General features: G+C 42.2%; 1 protein-coding gene across 1 annotated transcript in view; it reads left to right on the top strand.

Annotated features, from left to right (window-relative positions):
* The first annotated feature begins 276 nt into the window (after nt 1–276).
* LOC134878335 (adenylate cyclase type 9-like) overlaps nt 277–23,458 on the top strand; it is a 28,461-nt gene continuing 5,279 nt past the window's right edge. Inside the window, 7 exon segments of the mRNA XM_063904302.1 lie at nt 277–3,249; nt 3,251–3,590; nt 19,415–19,587; nt 21,060–21,170; nt 21,519–21,775; nt 21,908–22,010; nt 22,607–22,815. Coding sequence (XP_063760372.1) covers nt 1,777–3,249; nt 3,251–3,590; nt 19,415–19,587; nt 21,060–21,170; nt 21,519–21,775; nt 21,908–22,010; nt 22,607–22,815 — 2,666 coding nt within the window. The 5' untranslated portion in view covers nt 277–1,776.

Here is a 23,458-nt window from a genome sequence, read left to right on the forward strand (position 1 = left end):
GTCATCTCTATTTTGTTTCGGTATACTTTACACACTAGCACGTATACACACACTCTCAAGCACACACATTACTAGCTGCTAGACGGCTGTCAGCGCACAGAAGATGGTGGCGGCTGTGGTCTCTGCTTTGCCCACCGCGCCTGGATAGAAAACAACATTTCTGCTGCAGCGCACAGATACTGGTCAGAAAACGGGGATCAGACAATCTATTCATGCACTGAACGAGCCAGGGAGTGGAGAGCCTGGACTATGCAGCCCTAAGCCTTTAGCCAATATTTCTCCTGGATTTTAAGAGAAATTCTTTGGAGGTATGAAACATTCTCTTGTTCGTCCCATGCAATTCAATTAAAGTGGCTGGATCAAGGCGGCACTCAGCTCTGACCTGTGGGACTCCTGGTGTAGGGGGCGTGGAGCGGAGGTGGAGACCTTGTAATTAGCCCCACTTTCTCCGGGCTTTCGTCGTCTGCCTTCCAGTAGGGAGATCGAGCTACCCTGGACAAAGTTAACTTGAGATAAAAGGAGAGACTGGACGATACTTCATGTAGACTGCTCAAGGCGGATTTTCCTTTTCACAGCTGTCCGACTGAAAGAATATGCCAGGAACCTGCATGGTCACAATATCTGGACATTCCTTGGGGCGCACAGTGACGATGAATGGGCTACAATTGATTTGAAGGTGGGATCCAAAGCAATACCTATCAACGCAGAGCCTAAACGGTTTGGTGCAAAGCCCTTTACAAACGAGTTAGTGACAGCTAAGGTCAGTTGTAATAAAACAGTTTATCGGGATGGTCTGCGCATCAGGTCTCATGAATGTGTCTTCTGCAGACCTCCGTGCTCACGATCCCCTTGTTTTGGAGACGCAGCAGTGAGGGAGACTCGCGAGGCAAAAGTCAGGAAAGGACGGGGCTCCGTCCGCGGACATAGTCGCTATTAGGCCCTGCGGCAAGGAGTGCGTGTGTATAAATAAAAGCGCTGATTGCAGATTTTGCGCTCACGTACCCATATACCTGGAGTTGCTCTGCGTCTTTAAATGAAAATCTCTCTTTTTCCACCAAGACCGCAAATCACAGAAGTAGAGTCCAATCAAACATTGCGTATGGAGTTTTTTTTATGAAGTCTTATGAAGGTATTGATATCCTCAGTGGTGCTGAGTTGAACGGAAAACTCGAGTGGAGAACTGGGATTGGACATGCTCTGGTAATTAAAAAGAATATTGATTGCATCCTGCTATTCGAAAATACACAATTTAACTGGATTCATATCACACACTCACGATTTCCCAGGAACCTTTGAAACACATTATCCCGTCTTTGGTGTGTGTGTGTGCGTGTGTCCCTTACTTACATTATTTTGTAATTTTTTGAGTATTCTAAAATATTGTTCCAATGGGTGCAACGGTGATGTGTAGCCAGCTGAGTGCATTTGGAAAAGAACAGAGCAAGCAGCGAGTTAACTTTTCAGTCTCAAGAGCGTCCAAAAAGACGGGAACTTAGAGGAATGCGGGGATTGACGTCATGAGGGGCAATAATGAACAAGCCAAAAGTTGTGGAAGGTCTGCTGGTGTTTCTACACCCACTACACTGCTAACTGAGTGGAACTTTTTTTCTGAGAGTTTTTTTTTTTACTTTTAAGATTAAACAATCATTGCCCTAGTTGTTATACTGCCGCCTCACACCAAGCTTTAATTTTTCATCAACTTCAGCTGTGAAATAACTGTCCCTGTGAAATAACTGTCCTTCTACATGGATACATTTGGATAGATTAAAAAGCAACATGGCATCCCCCCAACATCAACAATTGCTGCCTCGCAACACAGAAGTGAGCTGTGACTCAAGTGGAGATGGAGGCGTCTCAGTTAGGATTGGCAGTAGTGTCAAACACAAGCATGGAGGCGGGCCGCTAGGTTCAATTGGAGGAGGCTTCATGGGGGGATCCAAGCATTGCAAGTACAGCATTTCATCCAGCTGCAGTTCTGGAGAGTCTGGAGTCAAGAGGCCAATGGTGAAGAGCTTTCGCTCACAGAAGAAGATGCCTCAGCTTTTTGAGAGATCTGCCGGTCATTTCTGGGACCCTAAATTTGACTCTTCGATCCTGGAAGAAGCCTGTAGAGAACGATGTTTCCCTCAGACCCGGCGGCGCTTCCGATATGTGCTGTTTTACCTGGTGGCCGCCGCCCTCCTCTGGGGACTGTATTTTGCTGCAAACCCTTCCCGCTGTGACAGGCATGCCTTTCTACTTCCCACCGCGTCTTTCCTCCTCTTCTGCCTCCTTCTCTTTCTCTTAACGTTTACTAAGCTTTACTCTCGCTGCTACAACCAAGCATCTCTGCTGCTCATCATTGTAACCTTCACCCTAACCCTGGCCCCCCAGATCCAGACATCAAGTTTCAGAGATACAGAGACTCCCACACCTGCACTTGATGTGGAAGAATTCAGTGGCATGGGCCCCACATACAACCTGTCATATGACAAGCTTCTAGGAGGTAGCTCCTGGTCCCCCTGTATTTCTCCTGTAGGCACCTTCTCCCTCTGTATTGAGGTTCTTCTGTTGCTCTATAGTGTTCTCCATGTTCGCCTCTATGCTTCTATCATGCTCGGGTTTCTCTACTCCTTCTTTTTTGAGAGTTTGAGCTGGTTGCATCTGACGCAGGCAGGGGATAACTGGAGCCTCGCCTCTCTGTCAGACTGGGATACACTATGTTGGCTTGGCCCAGCCAAAGCTCTGCTCCACCTCTGTGCCCACGCCATTGGCATCCACCTGTTCATTATGTCCGAGGTACGTTCGCGAAGCACCTTCCTTAAGGTGGGACAAGCTATCATGCATGGCAAAGATCTGGAGGTGGAGAAAGCCTTGAAAGAGCGAATGATCCACTCTGTCATGCCCAGAATCGTGGCTGATGAACTCATGAAGCAGGGTGACGAGGAGATAGGTGACAGTTCTGTTAAACGATACTCCACGAGCGGTGCGGCTGCTGTCATCTCCAGCCCTAAAAACAATAAACGCAAGAAAACCTCCATCCCTCGTGGCCAGATCATCTTCAGACCCTTTAACATGAAACGGATGGAGCCTGTCAGCATCCTCTTTGCAGACATTGTTGGCTTCACCAAGATGTCAGCAAATAAATCTGCTCATGCCCTTGTTGGGCTTCTAAATGACTTATTCGGACGTTTTGACCGACTTTGTGAGCTCACTGGCTGTGAAAAAATCAGTACTTTAGGAGACTGTTACTACTGCGTGGCTGGTTGTCCCTGAACCCAGACCAGACCATGCCTATTGCTGCGTAGAGATGGGCCTGGGCATGATTCAGGCTATTGAACAGTTCTGCCAGGAGAAGAGAGAGATGGTCAACATGAGAGTGGGTGTCCACACCGGCACTGTGCTCTGTGGTATCCTGGGCATGAAGCGCTTCAAGTTTGATGTTTGGTCAAATGACGTCAACCTGGCCAACCTAATGGAGCAGCTGGGAGTGGCTGGGAAGGTCCACCTATCAGAGGCCACCGCCAACTTCCTGGATGACCGCTACCAGCATGAAGATGGACAAGTCATTGAGAGAATAGGACAGAGTGTTGTGTCTGACCAGCTCAAAGGTAGGTGCTCTTGTGAAAATATTGCATTAAATTACTCTTAGTACTAAGTTCAGTACATTTAGCTGTTTTGCTTTTCTGTGTTCTTTTATCCTTGGATTTATTTTAGCTTACACTATTAAAAGGGCAGACTGTCTTTGTTGAATTCCTAACAAGAATAATAGACTTCAAAGGTCAGCAGCAGTTGCTACAAAATAGCTTAAACAGTGACACTTATGGCTGCATGTATTCCCCCATCAGCTCACAATGATTTATCTGCATTTTAGGGAGCTTAAGTTAATGTCCTGTAGTGCCATCCCTAGAGATAATGCGTCTACCTATGACAGCATATCTGCATTTCACCCCCTCCAGGTGGATCAGAACAGTGGAAAGGGAGCTTTTGCTTGAATAGTCAAGGTCGACACTTGGTAATAGCATCATGTACCCGGCGCAGATGGTCTGGCAAGGATTTGAGTCTAATACAAGTGCCCTCTGTGGTGTTAGTATTATGTGACTGTATCATCAACAGACGCCATCTTCCTTCCACACCACCCTGTCTCTGCTCTCTCTCTGTTCTCCTGTTCAATTACATTGCCTTCCAGACGTCCTAAACGTGTCCTGTGGTTCTAACCTCCCTCTGAACTCCAGGAAATGCTTTACAACGTAATGCAACTGTTGCCTTCTCAAATAGAGATTTTCCTGCAGCGGTATTTTCAGCCCCTCTAACATGTCTTTCCTTTCCCTTGTCTCTAAACTGCTTGCAGCTTTTATTTGATACATTTATGCAAATCGCCCCTGAATGTTGGCCTAATGGCTCTTTTCATCATGCAATGCTTGCTGATCCATTATCAGCTATAGTAGAAGTAAAAGTGTCTGAATATGGGCGCGCAGATGCTGCTGTTTTGAATTAGCATTTCAGTTTTTTTATATATTCACATTTGTTCCTTGGAGGTTGGAGGCTGCATGTCTGATTTTGCCCAGTGCAATTGCATGACAAGGGGAAAGATGGAGCAGAGGGGCCTTTTGTTTACTAGCCAGCAGGCGTGATTTATTGGCATGCATTTTCCCCTCATCTGTTAGATTAATGAGTGACTACCTCTCTTGCTCTTGTCCACTTTTTTATGTGTGAAGATAAATGTGTTACTCACATTGTTATCACCTCACCTCGCCTCCCCCTCCTTCTACCCTTTCTCCTAGACTCCTTTCTTGCCTCAATCATGTATTGAGTTCCCCTCCTGAGATTTATCCTTCTCCTCTAAATGTGCTCTGCCAGTGAGAATGCTGGCTGTCAGGAGAGAGTTGTGCTCCAGTGTTATAAAATCCCTGTCTGGAGCAGTCTGTGTTAATCACCATTGAAGCCAGGCTTTGACCCAGGCACTGATTGTTGTGCGGTTGTCTTTTAGAGTCATTGTGATGTATTACTTTCGGCAGTTTTCAGAACGGTTTGACAGTTGAACTATAGTTTTTTGTGTAACCCTGTTTGCTTTCTTATTTACAGCTTCCCACTGTTATCATAAGATATTAGTGGCTCACTGTAGCACAGGTTTACTTAGGGTTCAGCCACGTGTGGTCGGTAAGATGTTGCAGCTGCATCCTGTTCGCTCCCGAGGACGGATCCGTGGTCTGTGGTTATAGAAACAAATGGAGATTTTGTGGCTTGGTTTACATCCAGCTGTGTGATAGCTGGTGTAATAGGTTAAGTAAGAAAGTTTGACGACATGTCAGATTGTTTTGAAGGCTCTAACTAATGATTATTTTCATCGACAATTCATTTTCATTTGTAATTTTTGTATTAATATATTAATTGTTTAGTCTATAGAACGTCATATAGCAGTGCCTACATTTTTTCAAAGGCAAAGCTAATGTGTTTAAAGGTATAGGAAAAAAACAAAACAAGGCTTTTTAAAAGCTAGAACCTGTAAATATTTGTCCTTTTTACTTGATAGATCATTTTAAATGATGGCATAAAAAATATAGGCAACGTTTTTGCCTTTGCAGTTAATCTGCTGAATGGAAGAATATGTCGTTGCCCTTCTTAAACTACAACACATCTTGTTTGAAGGATACACTGAGGTCTGAACAAGCCCTTCTGTGCACGGCTGTTTTTGTGTGGCTATAAGGTGCTGTACATGCTGTTGTTGTACGTTTTCCCCTACTGGAAATGGGGAGCTATATTTGGATCCATTTCCCTGGAAAGTTCCTGTTTATGTACTTCCTTTTGTGCTTAATTCAGAATGATTGCATCTTCCGAGGAGTCTGTCGGTGTCGCCCTATTATCTTTCTGCTGCCGACAGAATCACCACAGAGCCAGAGACGGTTCAAGCTGCTTCTGTGTCCAGGGAAAAATGAAATTGTTTGTATGCTCATGTTGCCGAAGGGTTGTGTGTGTTACAATTAGATGAGAGGAAATGTTATTATAAGAGTCATCAGCAATTATTGTTTTAATGTGTTGCAGTGGAGGTACACTCTTACAACAGCTGCTTCTGTATCTCGACTTCCATGCTTCAGTGACTTAGTGGCACATAATAATCTGCTTGATTTTATATTTCAATAACAACAATGTATTGAATGAAAGTATGAAAACATTGTGAAAGGAAATCTTGTAGTGACTCATTTAAAACTGAATCTGCTTTACAGACCTTTTTATAGTTAGTTTTATCCGTCATCCCCAACATTACAATTTTGGCTCTAATTTGCCGCCATATGGCTCTCTTTCACATCTCTGACAGGCTGGTTTTTGGCTGCTACAGGCAACTGCCTTCAGCGAAAAAGTGAGAAAAAAAACAAACTGTACACTACCTGCTCACCAAACAGCAGGCCCTGTTAGCTGGCTGCTGGTAAACACAGAGGAACAAAAAGCAGCTCAACAGTCACATACTTCCCTCAGGTGCTGCAGATATAAAAGTGAGAGAATATTTAATCCACATCTCCACATGAATGCAAATGCTCCGTCATTGCGGAGGGAAAATATGTCATTGCTGTGTTCACAACTTCTTTTCTCTGCCCCGAGTCTGCAAACAAAATCAGTTATGCAGGATTAAAAGACTCTTCATGATTTCAAGTCTTCCTGTTTATGCATCTTCGCTCCTGCTGTGAATCTTCCAGGCTGTTGCTGTAACTCGCTTGATAGCAACAGCAACACTTTGACGATCCTATGAAAATGATCAATAATTTAAGCTTCTGACAGCTCTTTTTTATGCACTGGTTTCCCAGAAAATTGCTGCCTGAAGGGACGACATGTTCTCAGATACCATTTGAAATCGTGAGCTTGACCTTTTCTAACCTCACGGCTGAGCAAAGCTGTGAGTAATGGATATTGTATATCACTTCCCGAACTGCTGTTTGCCCTTCCAGAAAATCCTAATTAAGCAAGACTGAGTCATCCCCTTGGTTAAAGTGATTAACGTTAGTTATTCTTTATCATCATAAGGTCTAATGTTATCCCAACCCACAATACACCAGCCGACTGCCAGTCAACCGTTTACATCCCAGCAAATTGAGGCTGTCATGGCTATGTCCATTTATCTTGAGGCAACAAGAGATGTTTTCATGTAATGTGGACATCAAAGAGAATTAACCAAGTCCAGGGATTATTCTGATGATAAAACAGAAGATAATGTGTGTTTTAAACCACAATATTAAATTGTCCAGATTCCTTGTCCACCTTCAAGTCTTTACAACAATGATTGATTAGCTACATCATGATTCATGCACAGAGAGTTGCAAATTGTCCATGTGATGAATATGGCCCTATTATTTCATGTGCTGCATTAGCATTTGTGCTTTTGGGAGACTCACATGCACACTAAGAAATCCCTTCCTTTACCACTGGAATGCTAATTCAACAGTACCTGAGGCTCTGTTGAGAGTTTACTACGTATAAAAGATGCTATCTGTGACCTTCAAAAACAATTAATCTGGCATTTAGATGTAACAGTTAAAGGTAGTAGGGATGAAGAAATGAAGTCATAACAGAACTTGACAGAGGAAGTAAAACTGCCCTTAACGGTGGTCCTATCGTGTCGTCTGAGACTCAGTTTATGTCCGATGTTTGGTGGCACTAAAAAGTAGCACTGCAGCATCTTTCCTAAACCACCATTACATTAAGCCTCCATGTAACTGGACCTCAGCATTGAGCTCAAGTGTGAACCCCAACCAGAAAAAAGGAGGTGGTGTAAATGTAAGCCTCAGGATTTCACACCGAAATTGCTTTGTGTGTGTGTGTACGTGTTTGTATGCTGTCAATCTGCACACTGCTGTACTGGACAAAAGTTAAACGGTTTGGCTTTTTCACCCTAATATATACACAGCTGTCTTCTCCCTCCGCCACAAACAAACAAAAACCTGGCATAATTTTTGCCTAGACTCTTGAGTCCAATTTAATAGCATTTAGCCCTATTGTAGAGAGACAGGGGGAGTCGATGGTGAAGTGGAGTGGCTTACTACAAGGAGGGGGTAAGGAGGGGCAGACATAGAGCAAGAGTATGCTTAGGCTGTGAAGGCAGCTGTTAGGATGATTTATGAAACCGATGGTAAATAGATCATGGGATTACTATTACACAGCACACTGCGTTCTCTAGCTGCCCTTTCAACTGAAGTCTGAGAGGGGAACGCTGCTGTTCAGAGGCCACAAGGGGCACAGACTTCCAGGGGGACTCTAAGCTGCTATATTATATTGCAGTGACCTGGTCCTGCCTAAAACACCCTGACTCTGCATGGTAAAGTACAGCTCTGTTGGGAGGCATAATACATCACACTGTGTTGTATTGCCCTGTACTGCACATTTTAGTTCAGCACAGCAAGGCACTGTAGCCTGCAGCAACGCATTCTCATCATTTATCATCTTCGGCCTCATCATACTAAGCAGATCTGCAGAGCTCCAGGATCCCTTGTCATGCTCTGCAAACGTGCAGCCATTGTGGCAAGGTTAGTGAAGGTCTACGCTGTTGTGATTAGATGGATTTTATAGCTGCAGTCATTTAAGGTTATCTGCTGTGTCACGCTGTTACTCAGCAGGATTGGAATACCTGCACTTGTTCAGGAGGACTGTGCAGCAAGGGTATTGCAAGCTGCTTTAGCCCAGCAGCATTAATAGATTTCACTCAGGTGCTGTAGTTTTCTGGAGGAGAAAAAGCAATAAGCATATTTCTTTGGCAAATAATCTTACCGCCTTGCTCAGTGAGCTTTCTTTTGAACTGATATTGTTGAAGTATCCCTCTTATCATCTATGTTTTGCTGTTTTGCTTCACTAAATCCTGTCAGGAGACCCAGCACCTCTCAATACCCCTACACGGGACAGCTATCGGATTGCCTCAATGGTAGGGTGTCTTGCCTTTATCTACTCTGACAGAAATGACCCAGGGCGAGATGGATGAGAGAGACAGATATCAGTGCCACTACTGTCTTTCTGATGAGGTGCAACACAGAAAGCAGCTGACATGGCTGAGCCTTCAGAATACTAACTCAAAAGATGTCAACAACAAATTAATTGCTAACTTTTTTGATAATAAATTATTTTCGGTCATTTATCAGGAAAAAACCACAGAACATTCTGTGGTTTCATCTCCCGTCACGTGAGATTTTCTACTTTCTGTTATTTTATGGTGTAGTACATTAGGTATATTTGGGTTTTGGATTCCTTTCCTCCTTTTCCTTTAGAATACATGTACAATTTATTTTTGTTTAACTGGTTTATATAATCTAGTTCTAACTCTAACTACTCCGTACGTCGGAGGCTGTATTAGAAAGTGTTGTCAAAAAACATGCCTTGGTCATGTGGCAGATATTTACTTGTATAATCCGCTCATATCACAGACCAATCATAAGTAGTGGATCATGGATGTTGATCTATACAATAATGTCTTAATTGTGGGTTTCTTTTATAATCACATTTCAAAGTGTTTACTTGGTTTTTTCTAGTATTTGGATTTACAATATTTATCCTGCTCCAGAATAGAAGAGGCATACAGACATAAATAAAAACCAGTAAATTTGACTCTGCCTTAAAAATCCTGTGCACAGTATCAAAGATATCAGGTGCTTTAATCTGAGTTTGTAGAATAATCTTTATGCCGCTTTCTGCTTCATAGTGCAATAATATAACAAACAAAACTATGTCACCACTGTTGTGCAATAACACTTATGTGCAATTGTAGATTAGTAGAAAATACTAAAGTCACTTTTAATTAATTTATTTTTGTGAATGCCCTTTTATCTTATAGTGTTTTTTTGTTTTCTTTAGTTTTTTTCTATATCTTCACTTTTGCTGTAACAATGTAAATTTCCCTCTGTCGGATGAATAAAGGTATTCTGATTCTGATAGCATACAGCAAACCATTCTGGTATATATTGTAGTAGTTTTCACATATGCAAATGTGCTGAAAAGATGTTGCTTGTCGATCCTCATGCAAACATAACACACTCTCCTGCAGACTCAAAAAAAAAGAGTGAGATAGAAAAATATATATAGTTGCACCTTTTGGTTCATCTTGTCTAGCACCATTGTGTAGTTCCACCTAGCTCACACTCATAACACTAGCCACAGCTAAACACATGGGAAAACACACTTACACACACACACACACACACACACACACACACACACACACACACACACACACACACACACACACACACACACACACACACACACACACACACACACACACACACACACACACACACACTTACCCCAGCTCTGCACCTTGGTCCCGCTAAGGCTAATTGCCATGGCAACAAGCATTTGAAAGGGGCGTGGGTCAGCTGATAACTGGAGGCTCTTTTTAGATGGAAGGCATGGCGCTCTGACTGGAAGAAGAGAGCCACAATTACTTTATTCAGCTGAAGCTTTGGCTTTCACATTGAAGTAGAAGCCAAGCGAAGGCCTACTTTTGCGTGAGCCCCGTGAGAATAGGCCGGACATGTAAAAACACTCTGCTGCAGCTCCAAAGGACACCTACACAGCTACACATTGCTCACATTATGTCCCTCAAAGATGTGTTAACCTTGATCCAGTGAAAGGAATGTGTTTTTTTCATGATGTTGCCGTCTTACTGTACTGCATGCGGCGCTAAGATTACCCTGCTCACTGCCATGCAGGTGCTCAGGTGATAAATTGCTATCATGAGTCATTGATGCATCCTAAGCTTTTCTACTTTGTTATAAGGGGTATAGAAAATGCTAGCACTCCTAACAGACACACACTAGCCTTTACTGACATCGAAAGTTGAAGCTCAGGCTTTAGGGGACACACACACACACACACACACTTTCCATTCAGTTCAAAGAGGATGAGTGGAATGAAAAAAAACTTGATCTTGACTTCATCTCCTCTCGGTTTCTCTTTCTGTCGTCTCCCAAGTTGACTCTCAATCTCAAACTTTGCCATTTTTTAACCGTTTTCTCTGCCCACATGCTTCACTTAATATTTATCTCTCCATCCATGTGTGTGTACACACACACACACACACACACACACACACACACACACACACACACACACACACACACACACACACACACACACACACACACACACACACACACACACACACACACACATACACACACACACACCAATTACTTAGCATTTAACATTCAAGTTCACTAAATGCTAACACCCAAACATGCACTCTATCTGTGTTTGTTGGCTGCAGTGACGTGTTGCACAGCCTGACTGTGTGTGTGTGTGTGGGGGGGGGGGGGTGTGTGAAATATGAATGAGGGAAGTTGACAGGGAGCCCGCCCTAAAGCCCGCTACTGCACTCAGTGTGCACAGATTGACTATGCTTGTTTGTGCGTGCTTTTTGGTGCACTGCACAGTAAAAGTGTGGATTATTTTAGTAGCCTATATTCTTGTCTGTTAATGCTGCAGGCATAAGTATTTTATTAATGGCACTACAGTCTGTAAAATGAAGTTTAGGGTGTCTTAGACCAGCTGTTAGAATGAGGAAGCTGTATTTCAGAATTTCCTGCACACCCTCTCTACTGTTTTTTATTCAGTACAGCAAGACACTTATATATTGAATCATTTTGTTTGGCTCACTTCCGACCTTTTTTTCCTCTATTTCTCCTATTAATGCTTCTGTGATCTTTTCTTTAGCTGTACCTCTGCCCATCTACAGCTATAGCTTGACTGAAAGCTGCAATATTGTATTGGAAAAATATATTTTTAGCTTTAAGAAGAAGGAACTCTTAATCTTAATCGTCCCACAGAGGAGAAATTTACATCTTTGGATTCAACCCATCCTATTGTTAGGAGCAGTCGGCTGCCATATGTACGGCGCCTGGGGAGCAGGGAACGGTGCCTTGCTCAGGGACACCTCGATAGCACTTGGTCTTTGCGGTATTTAAACTTGTGACCTTCCAGTTCCCAAGCCAAGTCCCTATGAACTTTGCCACCACAGCCCTTAACACAACATAAATAAATGTTTGGTAAGGATCATTTAATTTTGTTTTAAAAGATTGACAAATGTATTGTACTGGTTAGGACATTCTTTCTGGTGACAACATTTCCACATTACTTCAAAAATATCCTGCCTAATCTGGCTTTTCTCTACTGAAACTTACTGGCTGGCATCACTACTGATATATCTGCTATAAGGTATTATCAGTGTAGGTGTGGTTGGTTCCTCATTGGGTGGAACACCATCTCTGCCTTAGGCTAAGCTCCAGCTGCATCCACTTTATAACTCAAGGAATCCCCATGCTGTCACTCCTAAAAGCCCTTGCTGACATGCTATGTGTGTGCGCTAAGTGATATATTCCCAGCAGAGGTCATCCCCCATCCTTTTATCACTTTCAATCTCTTTTTGTGTCACTTCTCCTTACTGCCTCGCTGTCCCCTGATGGGCGGCCCTATAAACAAGTGAGTGGATGCACTCACAGAGGAGGAATTAGCAGTAAAATTGTCGGGGGATAATAGTGGAAGCTGAAGCAGGAAAGTTATCTTACTCTGTTTTCCGTAACACCAACCTGTGAGGCTGTGGGCATCTTCATAATTGTCATGGGATGTAACCTACGCCTGGTCTGTTTAGCGAAGTAACATACTTTAAACAACAACAATTAATAAAAGTGAATAGAGTAGATTAACTAATTTCTGAATACAGCATCATGTCAATCAATTAAAATAATGTAATTGTAATAAACAACAATTACAGTCTTGATTAATTATGGTTAGGCAAAAGTTTAAAAGGCTAGGAATTATTTGTATTTTGGCGGGAGATTAAACAAATACACGCGGGCAGTTATAATAAAGAAATGCATGAAATACTGGTAAGGGAAATCAAAGGGTTCTCTACTTTTTAATGCAATGATTTAAAAATGATCTTACCATATTAATCATGAGCCTTAACGCATTTACAAGTTAAGTAAAGTCATAATTTCTTGTCATTCCAGAACATGTCATACGTGAGGGTGGAAGGAAATGAGGAACTCAGGGCCCAGAACAAGTGCAAATAAGCATACAATTTAATGTAAACATTATTATAATGAATAATTAATTAATTTCAAATGTAAAGCTCCTGCTCATCCAAAAAAACAAACAAGATTTTATGTCATGGGCTATGAATGCTGCATGTGCTATGCCATGATACCTCAGTTTACTTAAGCCCATATTACTGTCTTAAGCAGAGTATGATTCAGAGGTTTCTGTGGTAGAAGCTGAACTTGTAGTAAGCAACCTCATTTAATCCTTCTGTATCGTTGGCCTTCTTTAGATAAAGAGTCCTCGGGGAATAATGCAGTGCTCAGCAGAAGATCCTGCATGTTTTTTTTTCAGCTTATCCATTGAATGTGCCATTTTGTTTTAATGTCTGTGGTGTAAGAGCAGAGTAAGATGAGAGGTGAGGTATATGAGGGAGGGATATATTTTCTGTGTTGTTTGTTAGCTTAGATAATTTGTCCAGACCCACAAACTCGGTCAGGGTTAAATTAATGGGTTGTAGTCATTCAGAATGTGATTGAATTACAGTTGAGTGAGAAGCAAGACTGTCTTTTTGCTTTTTTCAAGTCATTTGAAATTGCTCATTTTATGTGCTAATTTGCAATTTTCTTCAGATAAAATCCCCACTCCTAAAAAGGTTAAGGGCTGGGTCAACCTATTGTTCTCATGGAAAGTGGTTATCTCTTATTCTTTAGTTGACTGAAAACAAATTAAAGATTGAATGAGAGTGTTTGTGTTTCTGTTAATAAGACATTGTAAGGCAGATCATTATTAAATAGAAAATGACTGACCCAAGAAAATCTTTGAAACCGTTTGAGCAGGAAACAAGTGAAATTGACAGATGCTGAAAGCATAAGCAGCCTATGGTCGCCATTATCAGAGAAATCTAAAGCTTGTGGAAGCATTAGCATTCGGATGAGGTTGCAGGGGAGCAGGGTTTGACGGAGGAGAGGATGATGAGATGGAAAGTGAATTTGAGCTTTCGGGATGACGTCAGCAGTAGCTATTCTTTGCAGAGAGGAGCCATTAACGTGATGGTGATGAGGACAACGGGTATCTCAGTGGAATCAGAAGAACAGGGATGGCAAGAGAAAGTAGCAAATGAGCTACAGTGAGGTTGACAAAAGAGGGAGAAAATACAGGCCACTGAGCAAGGGGGCGGGGGGGCCTGTCTATTGTTCTGCCAACAAACCATAACAGCCTGGAACTGTCAAGGATAGAAAGATCGAAGACTCAAAATTCAGAAGTAGTGCAGAGTATATGCAAGACAGACGCAGCCAGGCGAGAGTTTAAGACTTTGGAGGGATGTCAAGTGTTTCTATTCTCGTTTGGAGTGAGCCCCAATGGGGCCGGATTGCCGCCAGGAAAAAAAACTGCAGCCAAAGATACAACTTTTGTTTCGGTGCCACCCCTGTTTACAGCATTGAGGGACAGAGAGAGGGGAAGGATATTGACATATTTTGTTGATTGCAACGGAAAGAGAGGCTTGTGTGTGGCTTGTTGTTCCGTTACAGAGTGCCTTTGTGTGAGTAGAGAAGTGCTGTAATGAAATTCACAGTTCACAAGAAAAGTGTTTTGTCCCAAACTGAAACAGCCCAGGTGGTGAGCAAGCCTTGCAGTTTATTTACGGCTTATATAACTCGTGCTGAGAACTCACTGCGAGTTATCTGGGATATTTGTGAAAAAAAACTGTATTGGTTTAGCTGCACTTCAGTGAGTTTGACGTGTACCTAGCCCCGACTTTGTCCAGTCTATTACACAGTTGGATACAAGTTTTGCTAAAAATGTTACTTGACTTCTTACAGAATTAGGCTCAGTTTGATACCTTACACAACAGTCTCCCATGCAGAGGCTAGCTTTACTGCAGTGCTTCCCAACCCAAAATATTTGAGAACCCCTTGAAAAAGCACATAATATTATATATTTAAAAAATCAACATTTTTAATCATAGCACTTGTAATTGGCTGTAGTGTGAGATCGTGTCTCTGTATTATTCATGAGACAGTCAGACGGCCCTGCTTGACATTGTCTGAGAGAGGAGACACTGCCCTAATTTAACACTGTGAATATGTCTGCTCATTTTCTTACATGCCCTTCAATGCCTTAGAAGTAACCTGGGCTCAGCATAAGGGAGTAGCTGATACAAAGTGAAGAAAAGACCTCACACCTGTTCACGGCTCAGGAGACACAAAACCCTGCTTCACCTTCACTATCAGAAATGACAGTGCGAGTCCCTTGGCAATCTCTTATGAAAAATGTATGTGTCTTTCATGATTTCTGACTGAATGGGATCACTGTTAGTCAGCACTTGTTGAAAAAAAACTCACCACCTCTACCAAACGACTCATTCTAGCCTCTTCTTTCTTCAGCTCGAATATTAACCAAGATCTCTGCAATCCATACTATCTTTTTGTGAACCATCCATCCTTCCATCTTCTCCCGCTTTTCCGTCAGGGTCGCTGAGGTAACAGCTCCAGCAGAGAGCCCCAAACTTCTCTTTCCCTGGCCACATCAACCAGCTCTGACTGGTTTTTGCGTGCAGTAATAAAGTCTTTCTGTTTAAGCCTTTCACACAGGACAGGTTTCCTTCTGTTCCTCCTGCCCTCTTCAACCCCCCTGACAGGGACAGGATGTACAGTATATCCCAGGAAAGGGATGCCGTGGAGAGAGACGGTGGTGGCTGCTGGCCGGCAGTGCCAGCTGGCATACAGAGCTGCCCTGCCTAACATGCTAGTTTCTCTGCACCATCTGCTCCACTGCCCTCCTGCTCCCGTACCTGGCCCTGGAAGGCAAACCTGTCATTATCAGAAGATAAGGCACATGATATGTGTGTGTTTGTTTGTTTGTTTGTTTGTTTGTGTGCTGATCCAAGTATATCTGCCAACTCTTCTTCCCCTCTCTGTTGCCCTCCGTGTTTTGCTGCTTTTAGTAAAGCTCCCTGGGACAGCAGTGCTCAGTCCCTCTTTGGTTGTAAATGGAATTTGAAAGCAAAGGATTGACTTTGAGATAAATTACCAAACAGTTAAATATTTATAGCTACTGTACCTGTAGCATCCATGCATCTCTTGCCAAAATCTCTTGTTTTGTTGTGTATCCAAAGTAAAAATTAAATGATGTTTATGCCTCCACACTTGCAATAGCTGAGGAGTGCTTATGTTTTCAGGTTGTCCCAGTTGTACTCATTTTCGTAAGCATGATATCTCAGGACTGCATTGAGGGAATTTCTTTAGAATTTGGTGGTCAAAGAATAAAGTCACTGTTATCTTACAAAACAAGTGTCCATTACACAAGTATTCCAGCTAATTGTCCTTTCCATTTTGAAGGCTGATGACCGATTTTGCTGGCAGGATTTGAAATGACCATTGCAGTAACAAATGATGCGTTTCATACAACTTTTTTTTATGGCACAAGTAGCCTCTGCACTGTGCTCCTCTTCATTCAAAGAGGTGTTCATGGACGGACAGCTATTATCCCACAAGAGAGTGGACGTGTTATGAAGTGGCGAGAGAAAGGGAAAGGCGGAGGGGATGGTGTTATTTGGTTGCAAAATGCTTTTCTCATGTCACTTTCCTCTGTCCTGAACAAAAGGGCTTGGAGAGGGAGATAATGTGACTGGGCTCTCAAGGGGAAAGGTTACCCACTGTTCCCCGTCAGCTCATCGCACGAGACAGTATGCTTCAATTTCCATAATGTCTATAGGCTTCAATTTATTGTTATGCTATTGAATTAGCCCAGGGTCATCAGAGAGGACACGAGGCAAACACACAACCTGTATCCAAGATCATCAAGCGGACGTGCAGAGACTGAAATGGATAGTCAGAAACACACACACTCAGCTGAGGTTTCCTAACCCACAACGCCTTTAGAGCACAGTTGTATTCTGATGATATCGGACAACAGCTGCAGGTCCGGACATTTTATCACAGCCACATATTACAGCGAGACAACATTGCACTTTCATCTGTCACTAAATTGGATCGTGTAGAGTTTCTTCCAGAATGTTGAAGAACCAGCGCAAACATCTGCAGGCACTTGAACTCACGTTACCTCTCATACAAACACACACAGATAAAATGCCATCAACCTTTCCAAGACCCTGTGGTCGATTTATTATGCTTTTCTCTGGCTGTCAGGAGTCTGACCACAAGAGGTGATCAATCTTATTAATCTCTTAAAGGAATCACTATGGATTCTTTCTGTAAATATTAACCATGGTGATCTGTTCTTTTCTGAAAGTGTCTGACATCAACCCAGCATCATTTGTAAAGCATAACGCGATGAAGACGAGTGCAGCTGATTTCCTGTCACATTCCTTAGTTTTTTTGTTTTTGTTTCGACCCCTTTTTACATTACTGTTGTGTTCTAACTTGTTTCTACTTTGTATTCATGTCTGGCAACCAGTTTGTAATTATATTTTTATATTAAGTGTGTGTCTTTCTGGCTAGTAATTGTTTCATCCACTACCAATTGTTATTTGCTGTTACTGCCTTTCACCATGTTCCCCTAGTAATGTGTCGCTGCGCACATTATCTGGCTTGAAATACCTCATTATCTTTTAATAAGCTGTAACATTAAAATAAAGGCTGGTTCAGTGATTTTTTGTTTGGCTGGATTCGGCTCTCACCCCCGACTAATGCAGATTTGGTATGACTCAGCTGGCACTATTGCTTTAATAGCATATATAGGATTTGCATTAAGTCTAACTTGAAATGTATTAATAAATTATACTGTGTGACTCACAGACTGTGGTAGTTCTGTGTGTTTCAGCCCTAGAAAGGACATGTCTTCCCCTGGCTCGGATGTAAGAACCCAGTGATAGAAAAGAGAAGAAATTAGACACCCCCCTTTGACATTTTTGTTACTGCGTACATCATTTCAAGATATAAAACATGCGGTAAAGAGAAAACACTGTTGAGGTAAAGAGATAAGAAGAAAATAGAGGGTTAAAAGCCACCCTGTTGACCTGCCAGAAGATATCCCTGTGGGAGGCAGGGAAAGATTTGATTAGCAAACTAATGAAATCAGTCAAAGCCATGTGTGTGCATTGTGTGTGTCTGTGCATCTGTCTTTGGCAAACACACACATCTTTACAGGCATTCAACACTCCCCACAGTTTCCTGATGCCTCTTCTCACTGCTGTGTCATTCTGCATCAGTGGTGCAGGGAATTAGTTCTTTGTTACCACCTTCATTTCCCTTCCGCTGAATATTCCTCCACCTGGCTATTGATCGGGCTACAGCAGAGCCGTCCATCTATTCCGCCGCTCGGCTCTCTCTGTGTGTAGGTGGTTGGAGGGGATGTTTTTGCTTCTGCTTCTTGAGCTACTTATCTCAGTGTTTGTATATACAGCTCCGGAAAAAATTAAGAGACCACTGCAGCATTATCAGTTTTTCTGGTTTTACTATTTGTAAGTATGTCTTTGAGTTTTTATTGTTTGGTATTGTATTCTATAAACTACTGACAACACTGACAACAGACACTGGAATGGCTGCCATACATGTAGAGATAAAGATTTAAGAAAAATGTGGAATGGTCTCTTAATTGTTTCCGGAACTTTATTTGCGTGCATGTGTATCATTGCAAATAAGATTGTGTGCACTTGTGTTACTCATGTGTGGTCTCTGTGAGTGTGTCACAGTGCAGCCCCAGGGTGGTTCAGCAGAGGCGAGGCAGTGGCAGGCCTGTCTAGAGTACTTAGGACAGACAATGCTTAGAGCCAGGAGCTGAAGGTCCACTGACAGTTAGATTATGTGGCACAACACTCACCCACATACACGTGCACACACTAGTAGGACTGATAGAAATGATAACATGTTGATAGAAGTGGGAGGACGCAGGTGTTCAAATATTTGACCCTGGCCTGTTATGTCTCCAACTGTTACTCTCTCACCGTCATGGGGCCCTCACAACACGCAGGAACTCTGCACATAGATGTATGCGTACACTGCACCTGTAGGAAACACATGTGGAAGAGTCATTATTTAATTTCTTAGAAAGAAGATTAAGAAATGTTTATGGGAGACTTCCACGGAAAGTCTTCCTCGCTATGTTGTCGTGGTGATTGTCTCTTCAGCTCTCCCACTTCTTCTCTGGCTCATCTGTCTAATCTTAGAGAGAGAAAATCATTCAAAACCCCGTTCCAAGAGCATCACACATCTTTTGTGTATGTGCTTATGAAAGCAAATATGACTCATGTACTGTATGTGTCCTATTTTCTGCTTGTCCACCTCTTTATTCTACTTCTATATGAGAACCAGCTAATGTTTTACACTGAGGGAATTCATCCTGTACTGAGTCTTTGTTGAATCCTAAAACAACACCATGGGATGACTGAAACAGGCCAGTTTGATCTGAAAGTAAGAACAAATTCCAGTGACATCCTTTCTCTCTGTTTCTGTCTTCTCAGGCCTGAAGACCTACCTGATCTCCAGCAGGAAGGTGGAGCCTCACTCTCTCTGTAGCTGTTCTCAGTTGGGGTTGGTGGGGCATGAGCATGTGGATCCTCAGTGCCCCAATTGCAGGGTACACACACCTGATGGAGCTCCTCCAGCCTGCATCTTGCCACCAGATAGTGCTAAGGTGAGCGCACACTATCTCTGAGAAAAATTATATGTTGTTGAAAAAAAGAAGGTATGTTTCCGGGGAGGATTTCACATTGCACATCAATATAGCCTGAGGAAGAACACTGGGCGGTATGTTCTGCTCTAACCTCTTTGATTTTCACTCTCTCTGTACTTTTGTTTATGTGGGTGTATCGGCTTTAATAAATATTTTCATCTTTTGCATGCAAGTAGCTTCCTTTTGTGTGGATGAAATGAAAAAGGAGTTTTTAAACAATGTGAAGATAATGCAACACATTTTAAAATTTAATTACATGGTTTTTCCACACAATTTTGAACAAAATAGTAATAATAATATTAATAATCGTTATTTGTATAGCACCTTTCATACAATAAGTGCAGTTCAAAGTGCTGGATATCACATAGAATACCAGTAACAGACATGAAAACAAACTAAAAATAGCATAGCGTAGATGTATAAATAATACATTTAGATTAAAAGTAAGATCTTATTAATTAGGAAATTCAAAGTACTGTGCTGCCCAGCAGGTAGTCTATATAAAAACTGACCCATTCTGATGTTCTGCTCATCAATCCAGAACATTTCCATTCACTGTGCCCTCCTTAGATTTGTAATTTGGCTTCAAATCGTACCACTAGGTCACTGACACACCGAAACTTTGCAGCCCAATATTCCGTTATAATTACCCTCAAACCCTGCACTAATATGCCTTCCGAATTACCCTACTTTTTCTGTACGCATGCACCCCGTGATACCTGCATGGATCTTTTAGATCTTTGCCGGCCAGGTGGAAGGGGTGACATATACATGTGTCGGGAGAGTAAGAAGAGGATGATGGGACCCCTGCAGGAGAACCAGCAGGGGTCCTTGGTATGCTAATAACCTCAAGCAGGGAGGTGGGATGCCCTTCTCCCTTCTTTCTGCTTCAACGAATGACTCATTCCCTTAAAGGTTTTCATCTTCCAGTGTGGCTCTCGCACAAATACCGACAGGGCTAACGCTGAAGGATTACACGAGCTAAGATCTTAAGATCTTAGGCGTTGGTACACAGTGTGCTTTCTTTGTGTGTTTACTTTATGTAGTGTGTGTCATGGTCATTCATAGCACAGCAGAACTTTCACACACACACACACACACACACACACACACACACACACACACACACACACACACACACACACACACACACACACACACACACACACACACACACACACACTTTCCATTCAGTTCAAAGAGGATGAGTGGAATGAAAAAAAACTTGATCTTGACTTCATCTCCTCTCGGTTTCTCTTTCTGTCGTCTCCCAAGTTGACTCTCAATCTCAAACTTTGCCATTTTTTAACCGTTTTATCTGCCCACATGCTTCACTTAATATTTATCTCTCCATGTATTAATTATCTTTCTTCTTTCTCCGTCTGCTGCATCTCCCTCCATAATGCCCCCCTCCAACCTCTACCTCCATGCAGTCCCCTTGTATATCATGCAGTGTGGTTCTATTACCAGTGGAAGATCAGGTTCTGGAGGAAGGAGCAGTGCACAATGGCTGCCATGATGACCACAAGACAAACAGCAGCAAGGTTAGCCTTTGATAGGTTTTATATGTATGCTTTTTTAAAATTTCCAACCTGTTATATTTCATTTTATGTAGTACATGAACCAGCCTGGTTACACTGTCTCATGCCCATCAGCAAAAAGTTTTAAAAAAAAGAAGATTAATAGAAAATCTTATTAAAAAAATAGGACTTAATGAGTCCCAGATAAAGTGTGCCACAGACACATTTAAATTGGTGTCACTAAAGCACTCTTTAGCTCTATAATTTATATTTAGACTACTTAATTTAATTGCTGCTCTTTTTTCAAATAAATCCATTACCAAATCATTGAATAGTCAGATGTTGCCCCCCCCCCCCCCCTTCTCATTTTAGGACATTACAAATCTGAAGTGTTCCCCAGCGGTTTCGGCAGGACGCAGCCCCAAAGCTCTGAACGGCCTGCTCGGTCCGCAACTGGAAGCCTTGACCAACAGTCAGACGTCGCTGTGTGAGATGCTGCAGGAGAAGGAGAAGAAGACGTGGAGTGGAGGAACCATGGGCATGGACCACTCGGCGCTCATCCCTCTACGCTCAAAGAACTTCAGGGAGAGGAGCGATGCTCACTTTGTGGACGTTATTAAAGAGGACAGGTAAGAGTGATCCAATGATGGATACATAGCAAAAGAAATTAAACTAATGTCTGACATTAAATATAACAGTTGATCAGATGTCAATCTTGGCCAATTTTAAGCTTGTAATTACTTTTTGTTTTTCCTTGACAGCCTTATGAAGGACTATTTCTATAGACCCCCAATAAACAAGCTCAGCCTCACCTTCCTGGAGAGGAGCCTGGAGTCCGCTTACCGGATAAGCTACCAGGAAGAGGTGTGTGAGCTGATGACATTATAGTGCCTGTATGCATGCATGTTTAATGAGTCGACATGCATATGTGTTCGACAACTGTCAATGAAAATCTGCATTTTTTTTTATTGTTGCCGTCTTTACCTGGGTGCGTTACCTGTGTTTGTGTTTTTCTGGAGTCTGTGTGTTGTCTGGGAAGCCTATTAGCACTGTGTTGTGGCCAGACTGGTCAAGACTGCGGCAAATAGAAATCACTGCAGGACCTTTAAAGTAGTTTTGTATTAGGTTGTGATGTCCTCTGCTGGTGTAACCTCAGAAGTGCATCTCGGCTGTCGCGGCTGCAACTGTTGCTACAGCGTCTAGTCTCTAGAATCTGGGTCATTGACATGGTTATAGATTTCAGTAGAGGTTTACTTAAGTCATTCAGTTATTGTTGATTGGTGGATAATGAAATTCCAAGGCATCATGAATATTGGATCATGTATTTGTGCTGCAGATCCTTGGTGAGACTACTTTTCAGTAATGCACTACTCTCATTTTGGAACTGAAGCCATATTCTCTAAAATACTAAAAAAAAAAAAAATTCCTATTTTTTATTTTGTCTGTTATTTCCTCATCAGGTGGAAACCCAAGCACCGGTGCAAACTTTTGCCAGTCCAACATTCAGCTCTTTTCTGGACATGCTGCTCTGCTGTTTAGTTTTTCTGGCTCTCTCACTGGCCTGTTTCCTTCGACCGCTTGTCACCCAGCAGAGCTTGTCCACACCAGCACTCATTCTGACAGCTGGAGCCACCCTGTTGGAGACTGTTGCTCTTCTGTTTGCTATACGGTGAGATGCTCAATATAGAGTGTGGGTTTTAAACTGTGCTCCCATTGCTAAATACAGCCTGCTTGTTATTAGCCTGCTTACCCCAAAACAAGATTTAAATATAACCCTACAAATATTTGTTCCTGTTTTAATGTGTTAGCATTTTATTTCCTTAAAGGCATAATCCCAAAATAGAAATGGGCTCTTTACGCCACATTGGAGAGTTTGCTCCTAATTGTGCAACTTTAACACTGAAAAACTGCACCTTACTGAAGCAAATGTAACACGATATGTCCATTACTCACAGGATGCTGAGAAACTGTTATTTTTTAGACTGCTGATACAGAAATAGATGAACTAACTATATCCAGATTGTATTTAATTGGCAAAACATGCTCAACAAACAAAGATTGTTTTTTTCAACCAAATTTGATATAGAAACCGTGCTGAAATTATTCTTTGCCATGTAAATTGTGTAGTGAAAATCTGATGTGACTAATGTGACAGCACTAGTTTTGACTGTTTTGGTTTTGTATTTTACTGTTAATGCTCACAAATAGTTCATTTGACATTTTGCACACATTTTAAACATGTTATGTGAACTAATATGTAAGTACTTTATAAGGTGGTAATAATGGTTTGGTTTTTTTTGGAGTTTTTTTGC

This window comes from Eleginops maclovinus, chromosome 16 (genome assembly GCF_036324505.1).
Source record: "Eleginops maclovinus isolate JMC-PN-2008 ecotype Puerto Natales chromosome 16, JC_Emac_rtc_rv5, whole genome shotgun sequence".
NCBI lineage: Eukaryota > Metazoa > Chordata > Actinopteri > Perciformes > Eleginopidae > Eleginops > Eleginops maclovinus.